The sequence below is a fragment of the Lissotriton vulgaris genome, chromosome 11 (assembly GCF_964263255.1).
Source record: "Lissotriton vulgaris chromosome 11, aLisVul1.2, whole genome shotgun sequence".
In the NCBI taxonomy this organism is placed as follows: domain Eukaryota; kingdom Metazoa; phylum Chordata; class Amphibia; order Caudata; family Salamandridae; genus Lissotriton; species Lissotriton vulgaris.
In genome coordinates this window covers 42,295,103-42,312,726 of record NC_141699.1, presented here as the reverse complement: position 1 = coordinate 42,312,726, position 17,624 = coordinate 42,295,103, and the positions used below count along the sequence as shown (strand labels likewise).

General features: G+C 47.3%; 1 protein-coding gene across 1 annotated transcript in view; it reads left to right on the top strand.

The window, feature by feature from the left end:
• TMEM132B (transmembrane protein 132B) overlaps positions 1 to 10,631 on the top strand; it is a 454,814-nt gene extending 444,183 nt beyond the window's left edge. The window contains exon 9 of the mRNA XM_086942680.1: positions 8,434 to 10,631. Coding sequence (XP_086798806.1) covers positions 8,434 to 9,579 — 1,146 coding nt within the window. The 3' untranslated portion in view covers positions 9,580 to 10,631. The remainder of the gene's footprint in view (positions 1 to 8,433) is intronic.
• Positions 10,632 to 17,624: the final 6,993 nt, after the last annotated feature.

The window sequence follows — 17,624 nt, the reverse complement described above, 5'->3', positions numbered from 1 at the left end:
ATGCGGTTTAGTGGAGCTCTGGGGAGGGTCAGTGTTCTTCTTGCACTTTGTAAGAGTGGGGGTGACGTTCACTGCAACTCTGGGGGGCAGTGTACTTATACTTTGTAGGAGAGGGGAGTGAAGTTCACTGCAACTCTGGGGGGGCAGTGTACTTATTGCACTGTGTAAGAGAGGGGAGTAAAGTTCACTGCAACTCTGGGGGCAGTGTACTTCTTACACTGTGTATGAGAGGGGGTGAAGTTCACTGCAACTCTGGTGGTAGTGTACTTTTTACACTGTGTAAGAGTGGGTAATACAGTTCACTGTATCTCTGGGGGACAGTGTACTGCTGGTGCGGTGTAAGAGTGGAGAACACAGTTGAGTGCATATCGGGAGGGGGTAGTTATGTTGCTATGTTATTAGGGATTTATAAAGCGCACGGATACTCAATAGAGACCATCTGTGTGGGGCTAGCAGTGAGTTCCGGCTGATAATTTACACTATAGCTGGAGTAACCAGTTTTTTTCAATTGCTTCCTGAAAGGGAGAAGACCCTGCATCTGTCTAAGTGCCAGGGGAAGCTTGTTCCAAAGTTGTGCTGCTTGTACCTGGAATGAGCGCCCACCAATTCGAGCATAGGAGAATTTGGGGATGCAAGCTAACTGAAGTGCAGCGGACCTCAGGGCATGGTACGGGTAATAGAAGTGCACTCTCTTCCTAAGGTACGGGGCTCCCGTCCTGTGGAGGGATTTAAGAGTCAGGACCAAGGCCTCAAATATTATCCTCTTACCGATCAGCAGCCAGTGCATGGCTCTCAGGTGGGTAGACATTCGTGTTCTAGGTTCGAGCATCAATATTGCCCTTGCCGCAGCATTCTGAACCACCTGTAGGCGTGACAGCAGGTATCCGGGGATTCCCAAGTAAAGGCTGTTTACGTAGTCAAGCCTGGATAAAACCAGCACCTGGACAACAGTTTTTCTATGTGCTATCGACAAAAGGGGCTAGAACTGCTTAAGCATTTTAAGCACTCCAAAACGGGAGCCCACTACGGCTTGTACTTGAGAGTTCATGGATAAGTGGTCCTCCATCCCAACACCCAATTTTTGACAGTCTTGACCGTGGCAATGGGGGGAGACACAAATTTTGCCACACATTGTCTAGAGGGATTCCAAAGAGGATAATCTCTGAACTATCGGAATTACATTTGAGTTGGTGTGATTGGAACCATGAAAACACCTCCGTGAAGCAGGCGTTTATTGCGTGTTATGTTATATGTTACAGTGGCTTATAGAGCGCACACCTGCCCCAGCAAAGGGGGGTCCCAGCACTGAAAGAAGAAAACTGCACAGCTAGTAGCCAGAAGGCAACTTACAGCGGAGGGAAGAGGAATGTTTTGACAGCTTTACGAAAAGGCAGATAGGTCTTTATAGTACGGATGGAAGAAGGGAGAGAATTCCAAAGTTTAGAGGCCAACACAGGGAAGGAGCGCCCTCCAGCACAGACCCTCCTCACCCTAGGGACAGCCACAAGATTCTGGCCCATAGAACGAAGAAGGCAGGAGGGGGTATAGAAAGTATGCAGATTGGCCAGGATACAGGAGAAGAAAAATTCAGGATTTTAAACGTACTGCTGAGGGCTTTGAATCCTATGCGCTTGGCCACAGGCAGCCAATGGAGGCGATGTATCGTATTAGAAGTGGTACACCTCCTGGGCAGACCAAGGAGCGCTCGGGCAGCCGCATTCTGAACCCTTTGTAGTCTGACAATTTCGGTCTGGTTGGCGCCCAAATACAGGGAACGGGCATAGTCTAGTCATGACATAAGCAAAAGCCTGGATAATAACCTGCCTGATTGGGGGATCAAAGAAACCCAACAGAGGGTTGAGCCCCCGCAATAGCCCAAAACAAGTCCCGGCCACCTTCTTGGTTTGGGTGCGGAAGCTAAGGGCTTTTTTACTACCTGTTTAGGGGGAGGCGCCAGTCCCAGCGAGGCAGGCCACCAGAGCTCACTCCACAGCCCGAGTCTCTCCCTACTAGCAGTATCTCAGACTTGCTGGCATTGACCTGGAAACAGTTGTCAGTCATCCACCTCCGACTCCTCTGAAGTCTGACTTCTTATCACAAGTGAATTGCAATTTCGTATCGTCCGCATTCGATACAATTTTGGCTCCATGGGCTTCGGCCAGATTCGTCAAGGGAGTCATATAAAGGTTAAAAAGAGTGGGACTAAGGATTGAGCCCTGCGGAACCCCCACCTTTAAGGCGGGAATGGGCGCTGTGTACTTCTTACACTGTGCAAGAGTAGAAAATACAGTTCACAGTAGCTCTGTGGGACAGTGTACTTTTGGACCTGTGTAAAAGTGGAGAACACAGTTCAGTGCATCTCTGGAGAGGGGTAGTGTACTTCTTACACTGTGTGAGAGTGGGGAATACAGTTCAGTGCATCTCTGGAGAGGGATAGTGTACTTCTTGCTCCTTGTAAGAGAGGGGAATAAAGCTCACTGCACCTCTGGGGGGACAGTGTACTTCTTGCACTGTGTAAGAATGGAAAATGAAGATTACTGCAGCTCTGTAAAGGGGGCGTGTACGTCTTGTAATGTGTAAGAGTGAGGAATGCAGTTCACTGCAGCTCTGGGGCAGTGTGCTTCATGCACTGTGTGAGAGTTATGTTATGTTAGCAGGTTCTTATATAGCGCGCGACTCACCGGGGGCATCTCGGTGCTTACCTAGAAGTTAAACAGTAAGGCGGTCAGGATGGGAAGGTCATGTTGAGGAGAACAGATTAAAAGAGAAAGGCCTTTATTTGTTTCCTGAAGACCAGATAAGAGGTGGATTTACGTAAGGCCTCTGGTAGCGAATACTTGGGGGCTACATAAGAGAAAGCTCTGCCTCCCGTGCGTGTAAGGCGGATGCGGGTATCTTCAGAAGAGCTAAGGAATTTTGACCTTAGATTGCAGCCAGAGACCTGCCTACAAAGACTGGGGAATGGCGGTCAGTGCAGCTCTGGAGAAGGACAATGTTCTTCTTGCACTTTGCGAGGCAGTGTACTCTTTGTACTGTTGACGAGTTGGGAATGCAGTCGACTGCAGCTCTATTGCAGGAGGGCATGTTGTAGTTCATGATAGGGTGGAAATAGCAGTCCAGTGCAGCCATTTACACAGCCATGTAATGGTGAATTCCAGTTCCCTGAAGTCACATAGGAGTGAGTGAGTTTAAGGATGAAAGTGTGTGTTGTTTTTTAGAGCTCTTGCAGTCTTCAATTTTTCTCTTTCGAAACCTGCAGCTTCCCTTTATTCACTTTCACCTCTTGGTCTCTTATCCCAGAGTCCACCACTGATGCCAGCTCCACTGTGCTACTAATCAAAGTTCAGACACAGCCTGGTGTTGGTATACCCAGATAGCTTTAAAAAAAAAGAGAGTTTCCCAGAATTACAGAAAGGTCTGGGTATAGAACAAGCAAAAAAGGGGTTTCCTTTCTGTATGGCTAACTTCTAGTTTGTGACCAAAAGGATTACGCACTAATGTAACTTTTTTAGTGTTATAGAGTGACACGGATAATTACATCTACACAAAAAACTAAGGTATCTTTTGTTTCACAAATTTTATTATAAAAGAACATATGAATTAATTTGCTACATTGATTTCTCTCAAAACATTGCATTAGTTCAAAATATATCTAATGCGTACAATTTAAGTGCATTTGTCGACGCGTTTCGGTGCTTTTAAACAATTCCAACACCTTCTTCAGGACAGACTGTCCTCTAGGGTGTGGAACCCCATAAAATAGAAGGATCCACAAGATAACGTTAGCAAGTAAGATAATATCTCTTTGCTGACATTGTGACACGTGGGCAACCATGCACACTATTGTAATGTATCTTGTATTCACATAAAAAAATATATGATTTTAATTGTATGTATTTATTTTTAGATTGAAGAAACTTGGTTTTAAATAAGTCTGTCCTGAAGAAGGTGTTAGAATTGTTTGAAAGCACCGAAACGCGTCGACAAAGGACTTTCTGCGGCTTCTTTTTAGTCATAATGTTTTGTTAAAACTTGCTTTATATGTGTATTGTTTTGTATTGAATGTTTATTTTATTGTAACAAATGCACTTAAATTGTACGCATTAGATATATTTTGAACTAATGCAATGTTTTTAGAGAAATCAAAGTAGCAAATGAATTCATATGTTCTTTTATAATAAAATTTGTGAAACAAAAGATACCTTAGGTTTTTGTGTAGATGTAATTATCCGTGTCACTCTATAACACTAAAAAAGTTACATTAGTGCGTAGTCCTTTTGGTCACAAACTAGAAGTTAGCCAAACAGAAAGGAAACCCCTTTTTTGCTTGTTCTGTACCCAGATAGCTTGCCTTTCCTTCTCAGGACGGGGGCACCCATGTCCCCCTTCATGGTGAAAGCTCTCTTGGGGGCAGTTTTCTTAGTCAAATAGACAGTCCACCCCATACCCCAGTGACTGACGTCTACTGACCCCCTCCCCATTTCAAAATGCAAGTCATCCAAGAAGGGACAAAGGGCCAGATGTATTAAGGGTTTTCGAATTTGCAACACCGTTTGCGAACGGTAAAAAGCCTTTTGGGATGTATCATACCAAAAGGCCATCGCAAAATAAGGAATCGCTAAATTTGCGATTCCCTATTTTGTGAATGCATGTAACAAATAACAAATTGTGGTTCCTTAATTGCAAATCTGGAAGCACCCAAAATTTGCGATCTGGCCTTAAGGAATCGCAAATTACCACCAACTTCAAGTTGGTTGTAATTTGCAATTTCCTAGAACAATTCACTTTTTTGCATTTTTTAAAGTGCCCTGTGGCGCACATACATGCCCTTAGGGCATGTATGTACACGCATGCATATTTCAGGGGTGCAACAGGGTGTTCTTTTGGCACCCTTGCACCCTTGAAATTGCGCATGCAATTCCTATTAATTTCTATGGGCCTCTTGAATGAGAAGCCATTCCTTATTTGTGACTCACAATTTACGAGTCGCAAATAAGGAATGCATAGTAAGCGCTATTTAAATTACAAAACCTAAATACATTGCATTTTGCGAGTCCTTAATAGCGAATCTGTAAAATTTGCTATTAAGGACTAGCTAAATGCAATGATGATACATCTGCCCCAAAGTCCTTCCTTGGCCAGAGTGCTCCTACCCTGCCCTGGTTGTTCCCCCCTGGACTCGACTGGAGGTGCACCCTGGAGATGGAGGGGAGGGGCATGACATCCACACGTAGGCGATGGCCCCAATATTGTCTGATTAAAAATCAAGTGGTGGAAAAAGGTAAAAACATTACACTTTGCTCCATGAATTTGGAACAACACCCTGACAGGGCATTCCTGTTCTTTGTATCTTCACCTTAGAAGGGTCTTCATGAAACATCGCGGCCACCCTCATACTGAGCCGCCCGCCGCTTCTCCTCCCTCAGCGGAGCCTGAAGGAACGCTGCATCCCTCACCCTTGATTGGTTGATTGACACCCATCACCAAAACTAAGTACAACCTTCAACTGCTTTGAAAATTATATTCTTGCAACTTCATTGTTAAATTTACATGGACAAGCCCGTCCCAGAATGGTTCTTTAGCCTGTAGATACCTTCATTCAAGGCAAAGCCGCACTTTTATACTTGCACCAACACAAATGAAGTAAAAATACATCAGCCTCTGGTCAAAGGTACCTTCCAAATGCAGATCTCATAAAACTAGTTTGATCTTTGAAATGTTCATTGAAAAGAACCTTTATATTTTATATTTCAAAAGAGTAGACACTTCCATTTGGGTATCTGAAGACTAGCATCTTTGTTACCAGATAGTGGTCCTTCCACGCCTCTGTGTGTTAACCTGTGCTGGCAGGCTAAGCACAGCGGCGAAGGGCAGATGGACGACAGGGCATTTGACTTCCATTTTCTTTCGTATTGTTTTGTAATAATTATAGAGCACTTACTGCCCCTGTGAGGGGCGCCTACGCACTATGTGGGTAGCACTCTACACCGTGTGAGATGTGTGGTTGGAAGGGTGTTGTCTTTGTTTTGATCATATGTGGGAAGTGTGTCCATGTTGTGCGTGATGACCACTGAGACGTGTTTATGGTGAACTGGGACACAGCCCTCAGCAGTGCAGTGGTTGAGACAGGGACGCAGTTTAGGGTTTTCAGTAGGGTGGCAGCTTTGGGCAGCTCTGCAGGTCCCTTTATGACATTGGTTATGTCCATATTTCACTTAACTAGACATGTCACCGGGTTCTTCATGCTGAGAGATTTTGTTTAAAGTTTATGGTCCTGAGGAGGCGTAGGTCAAAGGGAGAAGTGATGGCGCGATCTGCAGGGACGGACTTTGTTGCTGTCATATCTGATTGCCAGTGTACGATATCAGAAGCGGTCAAAGTATGCAGCTAGCCTGGACTCGCAGTGGGCACTATCTTAAGATCCTCTATTGGCCAGCGCCATCTGGCATCTCGCTTCACCTATTCCATACCTGGTTAGTTGGTGACTGGTGGTTTAATTGCTTTGGACGGGGACAGCGTTGTCTTATGTGAATTTAAGAGTGTGAAACAGTAAAAGGGAATTATATAAAGAGACCTCTCGGCAGACTTTGACACCGTCTCCCATGGCTCCCTGATTGCCAGACTCCAGGACTCAGGAATTCAAGGGCCCGTCCTGAGATGGATCGCCTCCTTCCTCTCCAACTGAACTCAATGAGTCAGAAGCTCCCCTTACACCTCCAAGCACAAGAAGCTCATCTGCGGAGTCCCCCAGGGCTCCTCCCTCAGCACAACCCTGTTCAACATTTACATGACACCTCTCGCCCGCATCATAACAGCCCACAGCATCAACAGTGTCTCTTACGCCAGCAACACTCAGTTCAACCTCGCCCTCACTGACACGAACAACACCACCAGGACCAATTTCCCCTCCTGCATATCCAATGTGGCCAAATGCATGTGCGAGAACTGCCTCCAACTCAACGCGGACAAAACTGAGATCCTGATCTTCGTGAGGAAGAGCTCCCCTTAGGACTCTCTACAGTGGCCACCTGACCTGGGTCCTACACCCACCTCCACTGACCCCTCCAGACAACTCAGCATTATCCTAGATGACAAATTCACGATGAACAAACAGGTCAATGCTGTGACTGCATCCTGCTGCCTCATCCTCAAAATGCTACGCAAGATTTTCAAATAGCTCCCCACACTCACAAGACGCACAGTCGATCACCCAGATCCTCATAACCAGTTGACGCAACTACGTCAACGGGCTCTACTTTGCCTCTCTAACCAGCTCACGCAAGAACCCAGACCATCCAAAAACACCTCCACCAGACTCATCCTAGGTGTCCCCTGAAGCTCTATATCCCTCCCTCCCTCACTGACTTCCCAACCAGAAACTTTGCAGGTCCATGCTGCTCATCCACGCCTATGAAGCCTTCTGTAACACTGGACCAGCATTCTTCAAACACCGACTTCAACTCTACCAACCTGCCAGACTGCTGCATTCTACCTCTCTCATCCTCGCACGTGTCCCCTGCATCCGCAGAAGCAACCTGGAGGGCACACCTTCTCCTTTATTGCCGCCAATAACTGGAACTTACTTCCTCAACACATCAGGACACCTCCTTCAGTTCTCAACTTCTGCAAGAAACTGAAGATCGGATTGTTCAACTAGGAGAGCCACCTGTGCTGCGTTCCTGCTGATGCCATCAAAATCGACATAATATAACATTATGCAGCCTGTATGAACTCGAATCTACAGCCCAACCACTCAGTGTCATGATATTACTATTAGATAGAGTTATATGTTGTTTTTGCATTGTAATTGGATTTGCATTTATATAGCGCTCAGTGCCACATACAAGATGGTGTAGCTCTTTACACACGGCAGCATGGTGCTCAGGATCCCGGGGTTAGCAAGATTTTGGGTATGTTTGGTTATTGAGGTCTTAAGAACAGCATGCCACACTTTTCCTCCTGTTTCTATCTAGTAGAAAAAATTAAAAGGAGTTAAGTGTGATCTTTAGGGAGGAGGTGGGGTATGCAAATTCATGCTTTTGTTTTTAAAAGATATACAAAGCAGACAGGGGCTGTGAGCCTGAATGCCAGCAACAGAAGTAAATAATGTACTCTCTCATGCAGTGGTGTAAAAGTATTGTATGGAAGTCATCACAGCTGTGTAAGACGAAAGCAATGTGTGACGATGAATTCAGTTCACTGGTGCCATTGCAGCGAGAGGGCAGGCATGTGAAGGTGTGCAGGTGTGGGGAGTGCACGTCGCTCCAGCCCTGGAAGAGTGAAGATGCCCTGTCCTGCTGCCCTGTATGAGAGGGGAATCCACGTTACTGTATCCGTATGTATAAAAGCACAGAATAAAGATCAGCAAAGCGTGTAGACACCTGAACATGAACGCAGAATGTTACCCATCTCTTGTTTCTGTTTCTCCTCTAGGAAGCTGCCGTCAGTGCCTGGATCCAGTTCAGCGATGGCTCCGTTACTCCCATGGATATTTATGAATCCAAAGACTTTGCCTTCGTCGCTATCTCGTTGGACGAGATGGTGGTCTCCATCCATCAAGCCGAAGAAGAATGGCCACTTGTGGTTGCAGAGGGGGACGGTCAGGGGCCTCTGGTCAAACTGGAGCTGGGGATTAGCGAGGCTTGCCAGAAGAACAAGAGGAAGGGCAGTCTGGCCACTGGGACTGGGAATATCAAAGTCAAGTTCATCCCGAAACAACCAGACCAGAAAGGAGGCACTCATGACGTCGGTGCTGTAGACCAGGACGTGAACAGCCACAATAGTAACTTCTTTGAGAGGGCACCAGAGCGAGAGGATGGGGGTCTGGATGCAAATAAATATGGAATATCTTTTAATTCTGAGGAAGGCAGCAACAAAAGCACACAGTCTAACTCTCCAGATGATAGGGTAGACCTAAAAAAAGCCAGCGATGATGGTCAGCTGCAAACTCTCCCTCCCAGTCTTTTCAGCTTCCCAACAAAAATAGACTTAGCAATACCAGCGAATGGGAGTGACCTTTTGCTGACCTCCCGTCCCCTGACAGACTTGGAGATTGGCATGTACGCCCTGCTGTGCGTTTTCTGTCTTGCAATCTTAGTCTTTTTAATTAACTGTGTTGCCTTCACATGGAAATACAGACACAAACGGTTCCCCGCACCCGAGCATGGGACCATCCCCCATTCTCATGACTGGGTATGGCTGGGGAATGAGGCGGAGCTCTTGGACAATGCTGCCGACCTGTCGCTGCCGGCTGACGAGTGCACCACCATGATCGACCGGGGACTGCAGTTTGAAGAGAGCAACTTCCTACTTAACGGAGGATCTCAGAAGAACCTCCATAATCAGATGCTGCGGTCGTCGGACTATGCCTACGAGAAGGAACATACTGAGCCCTTAAACCCCTCAGGATCCAAGAGGAAGAGGGTAAAGTTCACAACATTTACAACCGTTTTGCCAGAGGACGGCGGGCCGTACACTAACTCCATCGTCTTTGGTAATGATGATAACATTAAGTGGGTTTGTCAAGACATGGACCTCGGCGACTCGCGAGAGTTCAGGGACTACATGGAACGACTGTAAGATAGAAGGATAGAACTTCTACATTTGTATTCACCGTTATGCCTTCGTTTTATATGGTGGAGCAGGACATGCCGACAGCAATATGAGGTTCGAAGGGTAGCCTACACGGGGTCGTAAGAAGGATCGATGAAAGCCAGAGAGCGGCAGGATTGTCCACGTGGGAAGCAACGGGGAGGTGCACACACTGGTGAACAATGCCTATTGTCACCTAGTAGTTACTCAAAGCGATGGCTGCACCTCAAGATGAAAGCAGTTGTTTCATTTAGAACTTCTGGCGAGAATTTGTAATTTAATATATACTGTATGATTTGGGTTTTCATCTCATTACTTGTCAACAGAAGTGTTTTTTCTTCACCCCAAGATTTGCAGGTTCATTTGGAGTTGAGCGGGTGACCATCCCTCCATCTCACTCGGCCAGCACAGCCTCTGACCTCCGCTTCTTTGTCAAAAAGAGTTTGTTTTTGAAAAACAAATATTCAATAGCCCTTATGTGCAGGGAGTTTTCTCGCTTTGGGGTCATTGTGTTTGGTCCCTGCCCCACACAGTCAAATCTCACTTGGTGGACCTAGACAACGTAATCAAGTGACCTGGCACCACTCGTAAAAAGGGAGGGTTGACCGCACGACCCAGAGGCGGAGCCCCCCATGTCACCAGCATTGAAGGGAGACAAGCTGAGGTCTGTCATGAGAAGCTGTGCTGTTTTCCACCCCCATCACTCCCCATCACACACACACTTCTCCCTCCTTAGGCCCTCACTGCATCTGGCCAGCGATATGACCTATCCAGACACGGACCCTCAGAGTCCACTAGCAATTGAGGAATTAATGGGGGAAATGGCCAGTTCTGGCCCAATTCCTTCACTAATGTCTCATTTCTCTGGTCTTTCACTTGGAGTCTTCAGCTGTTTTCAGCAACAGAAATCTCTGTGTGAAGGTAGGAAATGTATCAATCTGAAGGGGCTGGCAACTTGTGCTCCTGGTCACTTCTAGCTTAAGCCTACGGGAGGCTGAACTGCACACAAGGGGGCCCATTAGGATGACGGGCGGACTTTTCCGCCCGTCATCCTGTTGTGTCTAGGGACCGCCCGCCATAAGGCCGGGAGTCCCGTTGGGGGCATTAGGATGCGCCCGCCACAGTGGCGGGCGCATCCTGTATCATCAGCATTGCGGAGGGCGGTGCTGAATGCACCGCCCGCCGCAATGCTGAAGATACATGCAATGCATTATAAAGCACAACGTGACAGGCACCATGCTGTGCCTGCCACGTTGTACTTTGTAATGGTGGGGAGTACCATAGGTACCCCCCATGTGCACCCCCACCCCCCCGGAGTCCTTGGGGGCCCGCAGCGGGCCCCGGCAGGGTGTCTCCGCATGCCTTTCTGTGGCAGCTTTGGCGCCACAGAAAGGCATTTGTACATGCCCATGCTAATATGTCTGGTGGTGTCTCATAGACGCCGCCACCATATTAAACCTTTTCCACCCCGGCCACAAGGCAACCGGGGCAGAAAAGCGGCAGGCGGTCTTTCCGTCCGTTGCGGTCCCCCCCACCATCCTAATATGGCGGGGGGGATTTAGGTGCGGATGGTGGGCGGATTGCCCCCGTCAGGCTGGCGGGGGCAATCTGCCCGCCATCCAAATGGGCCCCATGGTGTGTGAGTGGACAGGTACATGGAAGGCACCCCCTACCCCTCCACTCAACACCCGAACTAAGGCAACCCTCACCCCTCCACCCAGACCCAGTCAGGAGCTCTCGGGCCACGGGCCCGTGTATAGTACCAGAGGGCCCTGTGGAGCTGTGGGCCCCTCTCACCCGAACCCAATTCGGAGCTTTAATGCCAGGAGCCCGTGTATACTGCCAAAGGGGCCCCAGGAGCTCAGGCCTCTCTACCCTCCCCTGCACCCAGTCAGGAGCTCTCGGGCCAGGAGCCCGTGTATAGTGCTTTAGGGGCGCCGTGGCGCTCAGGGCCCCTCTACCCTCACCTGGACCCAGTCAGGTTCTTTAGGGCCAGGAGCCTGTGTATAGTGCTAGAGGGGCCCGGGAGCTCAGGCCCCTCTACCCTCCCCTGCACCCAGTCAGGAGCTATCGGGCCAGGGGCCCGTGTATAGTGCTGGAGGGGGTCCCCTGGAGCTCTGGCCCCTCCAACCCCCAACATCTGGACGCAGTCAGGAGCTCTCGGGCCAGGGTCTGTCCATAGTGCCAGAAGGGGTCTCCTGGAACTTGGAGTGCCCCCTTCTCCAAGTCAGAAAGGTCCACCCTGGGTCAGTTCGGATGATGCTGGAACTAGGAATGTATGAAACTACAAAACTGCTCCTACAAACTGCAGGACATTCTGCTAAAAAGGTCTCATTTAGTTTCAATTTCATGAAAGTTTTGAACAATTTTTTACACATTATGTGTGAGAATAACTCAAAAACAGGTTTACCAGAGAATAAACTTTCACATGGAGGCTCTAAGCATCTTCTGCTCAACAAGAGAAGTGATACATCCTTTAAAGCAAGTTTAACTTATTTTTCAGTAGGAACATGTAATATTTTCAGAAGAACTCTCTAGCACAGGCAGGAGAATCTCTCGAGAAGGGTAAAAACAGTCAAACCCTAACACTTCCTGAAGCAAAAGAGGATGCTTTCGTTTCACTTAAGATAACCTGAGCCTGCACATCTGTGCACCGCACCTTACAGGTGTTTCAGGTGCATTATGGGAGCGGTGCTCTGTGTTTGCTGTCGTGCATCACTGCTAGGGTTCAAGAACATTCTGTCGCAGTGAGTCCCACTCTGCTTTGGGGGTCCCAGGAGAGCACCCTGAGCAGAGCTGGACCAGATGCCAGACTCCCAGGGCCAAGGTAGCTTTAAAGATTAAACAGGAGAGCTTTACATACTCAAGACAGGAAACCAATGTGACCCTCAAACCAACAGGAGTGCAGGAGCCCCCCCCCCACAAGTGCGAAAGCAAAGGTAGTGAGTGTTGTGCGTTTCATCAGAAGCATCTCACAAGAAATATATTATTTATGTTAGAAATTGAATTTGCATTCTGTGAATATAAAAATAAAGTTTTTGTAAAAGCATATACAATGCCTTCAACAAATGTAGAGTGAAGCCATGCTGAACTCCTCTGTGCAACAGATGTATTAAAGGGCAGCCTGACTGTTGATGTAAAGTCTCTCTGGTGTAATGGACACAATCTCAGTTTAAATATACAGGATAGCCCAGCACACTTTCATAGATGAAATGTAACAATGATATAATAATCAAAATGCAAATTTTTTTTTTCTTCTCTCAAGGATGAGTCGATGTCGTATTCAAAATAATCCTTTATTTATTTCTTTAAAAACTTTTGAAACCGCCAACGCGTTTCGTTCCGTCCAGGGACTTCTTCAGGGCTGATAGAATGTAGAAGAACACGTTTCTAAGATATGTTGTTCATCAGATATATAAAAAGGTAAGCAGAGTTTATGTTTCAAGAAAAAATGTGTTTTCTCCATTGGTTTAGGATTTCCATATTATTGTCAAGATGCTTCTCATGGAAAGGCAAAGTGTCCCAGTTCTGAGATTTCGATCCGTGCGTGCATCGTGGTGGCGTACCACGATGCACGCATTGCATTTTGATTATTATATCAGTGTTATATTTCATCTATGTAAGTGTGCTGGGCTATCCTGTATATATGGTCTTGTGAAAGGCGGTTTTTATCTGCTTCCCAATCTTGGGGGGTATAGGGAATTGTGCCTCCAGCCCATGTTTTGCACCTTTTTTTACGTCACTAAAAAAAGTAACTTTGGGACAGGTGCAGGCGACTATGCTCTGATTCCCATTCTTGTGTTGTTTATACAATCTCAGTTTACCTGAAGTCATAAAACCTGGCATGGATCTGGCCCACTTTGAGATTCAATGGACACAGGGGCGTATTTACGAGTCACTTGCGCTGTCGGAACGTTACAGTTTTTGGAGCTCCGTTGGCACAGGCCTCTCAACCATATCTATGAGGCGACGCAAAGCCACCCTGCGGGGCTTTTTATGGCCTCATAGATAAGTAGTAAGTGCGAGTTGTTGCGTTGCCTTACTCTGCATCAAAGAGGTGTTCCGTGTGCGTTGACGTGGGTTTTTCCATGCAGCACCCATGGATTTTTACGCTGCCTCAATCACGTAAACCTGGCGATGTGATAAATGCTTACGCCTACCCAGGGGAGGAACAACGAGGAGAAATAACTGTATTTCTTCTAGTTTTTTCCACTCTCCATGTGTACTGCATTCTGCAGCACACCTAGAAAGTGCCTCTTAGGATTATTTTTGCGCATGAAGGTGCCCCTTCCTGCACAAAAACCATCCTACAGACAACACAGGCACCCTTGTGCCACGGTGCACGGTGGCCTGCAGTGGCACAATGCTGGTGAAACGGCAACAGAGAAGTGGAGTAGTGTGGCTCACTGGTTAGAGGAGGCAGACCCTGATGCAGAGGTCAGACTCGAATCATGGGTTCACACTCTTCAACCCTGGGCAATAGCTTGTTTAATCTCCACTATGGCTCCACCGCGATGGGATGCCTGGTCTTCACCTTGGGGATGCCCAGTAGGGGTTATCTGGCAGGGAAAGCCAGGACGGGTTCCCAAAGCAAGCGCTAAGAGACCTGTCGGTGATTTGACACTATATAAATCGAAATTAACATAACATAACACAACAGTGCAGGAGGAAAGGACAGGAATGCACCATATTGGATAAATGTGATGCATTCCTGCCCTTTTACTTTGATCTAGGGCAGTGAAGCACAGTGACTGCCCTATGCCAAATCCCCATAAACGAGGCCCATAATCTCTTCTGAAATATAGAACAACTGAAGAATCAATTTCTGCCTAATATGAAGGGCAACTAGAATAGATGTCACCACAAGTAATACACACTTTTTTCGGAAGTATGTGTTTCATAAATAATTGACCTCCCTGTGACCTCTAAACCCCACAGACCCACTAAAGAGATAAAACAATGTTCACTCTATGCCGTGGGTGTCTAATGGAGGCCCATGTGGCCTATATTCATCCTAAATATTTGACATAATCATTTCCTATGGAGGTGGGTCGTACCTAGTTTAATTGATTGTAAATTTACCTGATATGGGAATTCATAAATATGGTTTGGATCTTCACCGCATAATATTCCTTGGATGCCATTCTCCTGGTAAATGGAACACTGTCTCATTTTAGCTTTCGGTGACAGTCATAAACTCTGGTTTGGACCTGCATCCTCTTGGCTATTCTTCGGACGCCGTGCTCTTTAACATGCCCATTGACTCCCCTCCTTTCTTCTTATTCCAGGATTCCGTAGACTCCCACATTCCTTCTTCTTTTTCCTGAATCACAATGACCCCCCCAATTCCTTCTCATTCCAGGATCCCATAGACTTCCCTATTCCTTCTCCTTCCAGGATCCCATGGACTCCCCCCTTCCTTCTTCTTTCAGGATCCCATACACTCCTTCTAATCCTTCTTCCAGGATCCCAAGGACTCACTTCCCTCTTCTTCCAGAATCCCATGGACTCCCCCATTCCTTCTCCTTCCTGGATCCCATGGACTCCCCCCTTCCTTCTTCTTTCAGGATCCCATACACTCCTTCTAATCCTTTATCCAGGATCCCAAGGACTCACTTTCCTCTTCTTCCAGAAGCCCATGGACTCCCCCATTCCTTCTTTTTCTTTCTGGAACCCGTGGACTTCCCCAGACCTTCTTCTTCCCGATTCATAAGGACTCCTGCCCCATTTCTACATATTTCATGATTTCATGCACTCCTTCTATTCCTTCTTCTTCCAGGATCCAATGTACTTTCCCTATTCCTTCATCTTTCGAGATCTCATTGACCCCCCCTTCTTTCTTCTTCCAGGATCCCATGGTCTCCCCCAATTCCTTCTTATTCTAGGATCCAATGGACTGTCCCTATTCCTTCTTCTTTCAGGATCCCATTGGCTCTGCCCTTCCTTCTTCTGTCAGGATTACATGAACTCCCTCCATTCCTTCTTCTTTCAGGATCCCTTTGACTCCCCCCTTCCTTCTTCTCCCAGGATCCCATTGACTCCCCCTATTCTTTTTTATTCCTGGATCCGATACACTCCCCCACGTCCTTCTTCTTCCAAGATCCCATGAACTCCATCCTTCCTTCTACTTTCAGGATCCCATTGACTCCCCTTTCTTCTTCTTCCAGGATCCCATTTACTCCCCCATCCCTTCTTATTACTGAATTCCATAGACTACCCCACTTCCTTATTCTTTCTGGATCCCATGTACTCCCCCTTTTCTTCTTCTTCCAGGGTCCCATGGACTCCCACATATCCATTCTTATTCCAGGATCCTATGAACTCCCTCCCCATCTTTATTCTTCCAGGATCCCATAAACTCCCTTCCACCCCTTCTTATTCAAGGATCGAATGGACTCCCCCCTTCTTTCTTCTTTCAGGATCCTATGGACTCCCCCATTTTTTCTTATTCCAGGATCCCAAGGACTTGCCCCCATTCCTTCTTATTCCAGGATCCTGTGACTCCCTCATTCCGCCACCTTCCAGGATCCCATGGACCCCCCCTTCCATCTTCTTTCAGGATACCATGCGCTCCTTCTATTCCTTGTTCTTCCAGGATCCCAAGGACTCCCTTCCTTCCCTCTTCTTCCAGAATCCCATGGACTCCCCTTATTCCCTCTTCTTCCAGGATCCCATTGACTCCCCTTTCTTCTTCTTCCAGGATCCCATTTACTCCCCCATCCCTTCTTATTACTGAATTCCATAGACTACCCCACTTCCTTATTCTTTCTGGATCCCATATACTCCCCCTTTTCTTCTTCTTCCAGGGTCCCATGGACTCCCACATATTCATTCTTATTCCAGGATCCTATGAACTCCCTCCCCATCTTTATTCTTCCAGGATCCCATAAACTCCCTTCCACCCCTTCTTATTCAAGGAACGAATGGACTCTCCCCTTCTTTCTTCTTTCAGGATCCTATGGACTCCCCCATTTTTTCTTATTCCAGGATCCCAAGGACTTGCCCCATTTCTTCTTATTCCAGGATCCTGTGACTCCCTCATTCCGCCACCTTCCAGGATCTCATGGACCCCCCCCTTCCATCTTCTTTCAGGATACCATGCGCTCCTTCTATTCCTTGTTCTTCCAGGATCCCAAGGACTCCCTTCCTTCCCTCTTCTTCCTGAATCCCATGGACTCCCCTTATTCCCTCTTCTTCCAGGATCCCATTGACTCCCCTTTCTTCTTCTTCTAGGATCCCATTTACTCCCCCATCCCTTCTTATTACTGAATTCCATAGACTACCCCACTTCCTTATTCTTTCGGGATCCCATGTACTACCCCTTTTCTTCTTCTTCCAGGGTCCCATGGACTCCCACATATTCATTCTTATTCCAGGATCCTATGAACTCCCTCCCCATCTTTATTCTTCCAGGATCCCATAAACTCCCTTCCACCCCTTCTTATTCAAGGATCGAATGGACTCCCCCCTTCTTTCTTCTTTCAGGATCCTAAGGACTCCCCCATTTTTTCTTATTCCAGGATCCCAAGGACTTGCCCCCATTCCTTCTTATTCCAGGATCCTGTGACTCCCTCATTCTGCCACCTTCCAGGATCCCATGGACCCCCCCCCTTCGATCTTCCTTCAGGATACCATGCACTCCTTCTATTCCTTGTTCTTCCAGGATCCCAAGGACTCCCTTCCTTCCCTCTTCCTCCAGAATCCCATGGACTCCCCTTATTCCCTCTTCTTCCAGGATCCCATGAATTTCAGCCTTCCTTCTTCTTCCCGGTTCCCATGGACTCCCCACATTCCTGTATACTCCAGGATCCCATGGACTCCTGCCCCATTCCTTCATATTCCAGGATCCCATGGACTCCCATCCATTCCTTCTTATTCCAGAATCCTATGGACTCCCCCATTCCTTCTTTTTCTTCAAGGATGTCATTGACTTACCTATTCATTCTTCTTCCTGGTTCCATTGGACTTCCCCATTCCTTCATACTCCATGATCCCATGGACTTCACCCATTTCTTCTTATTCCAGGATCCCAT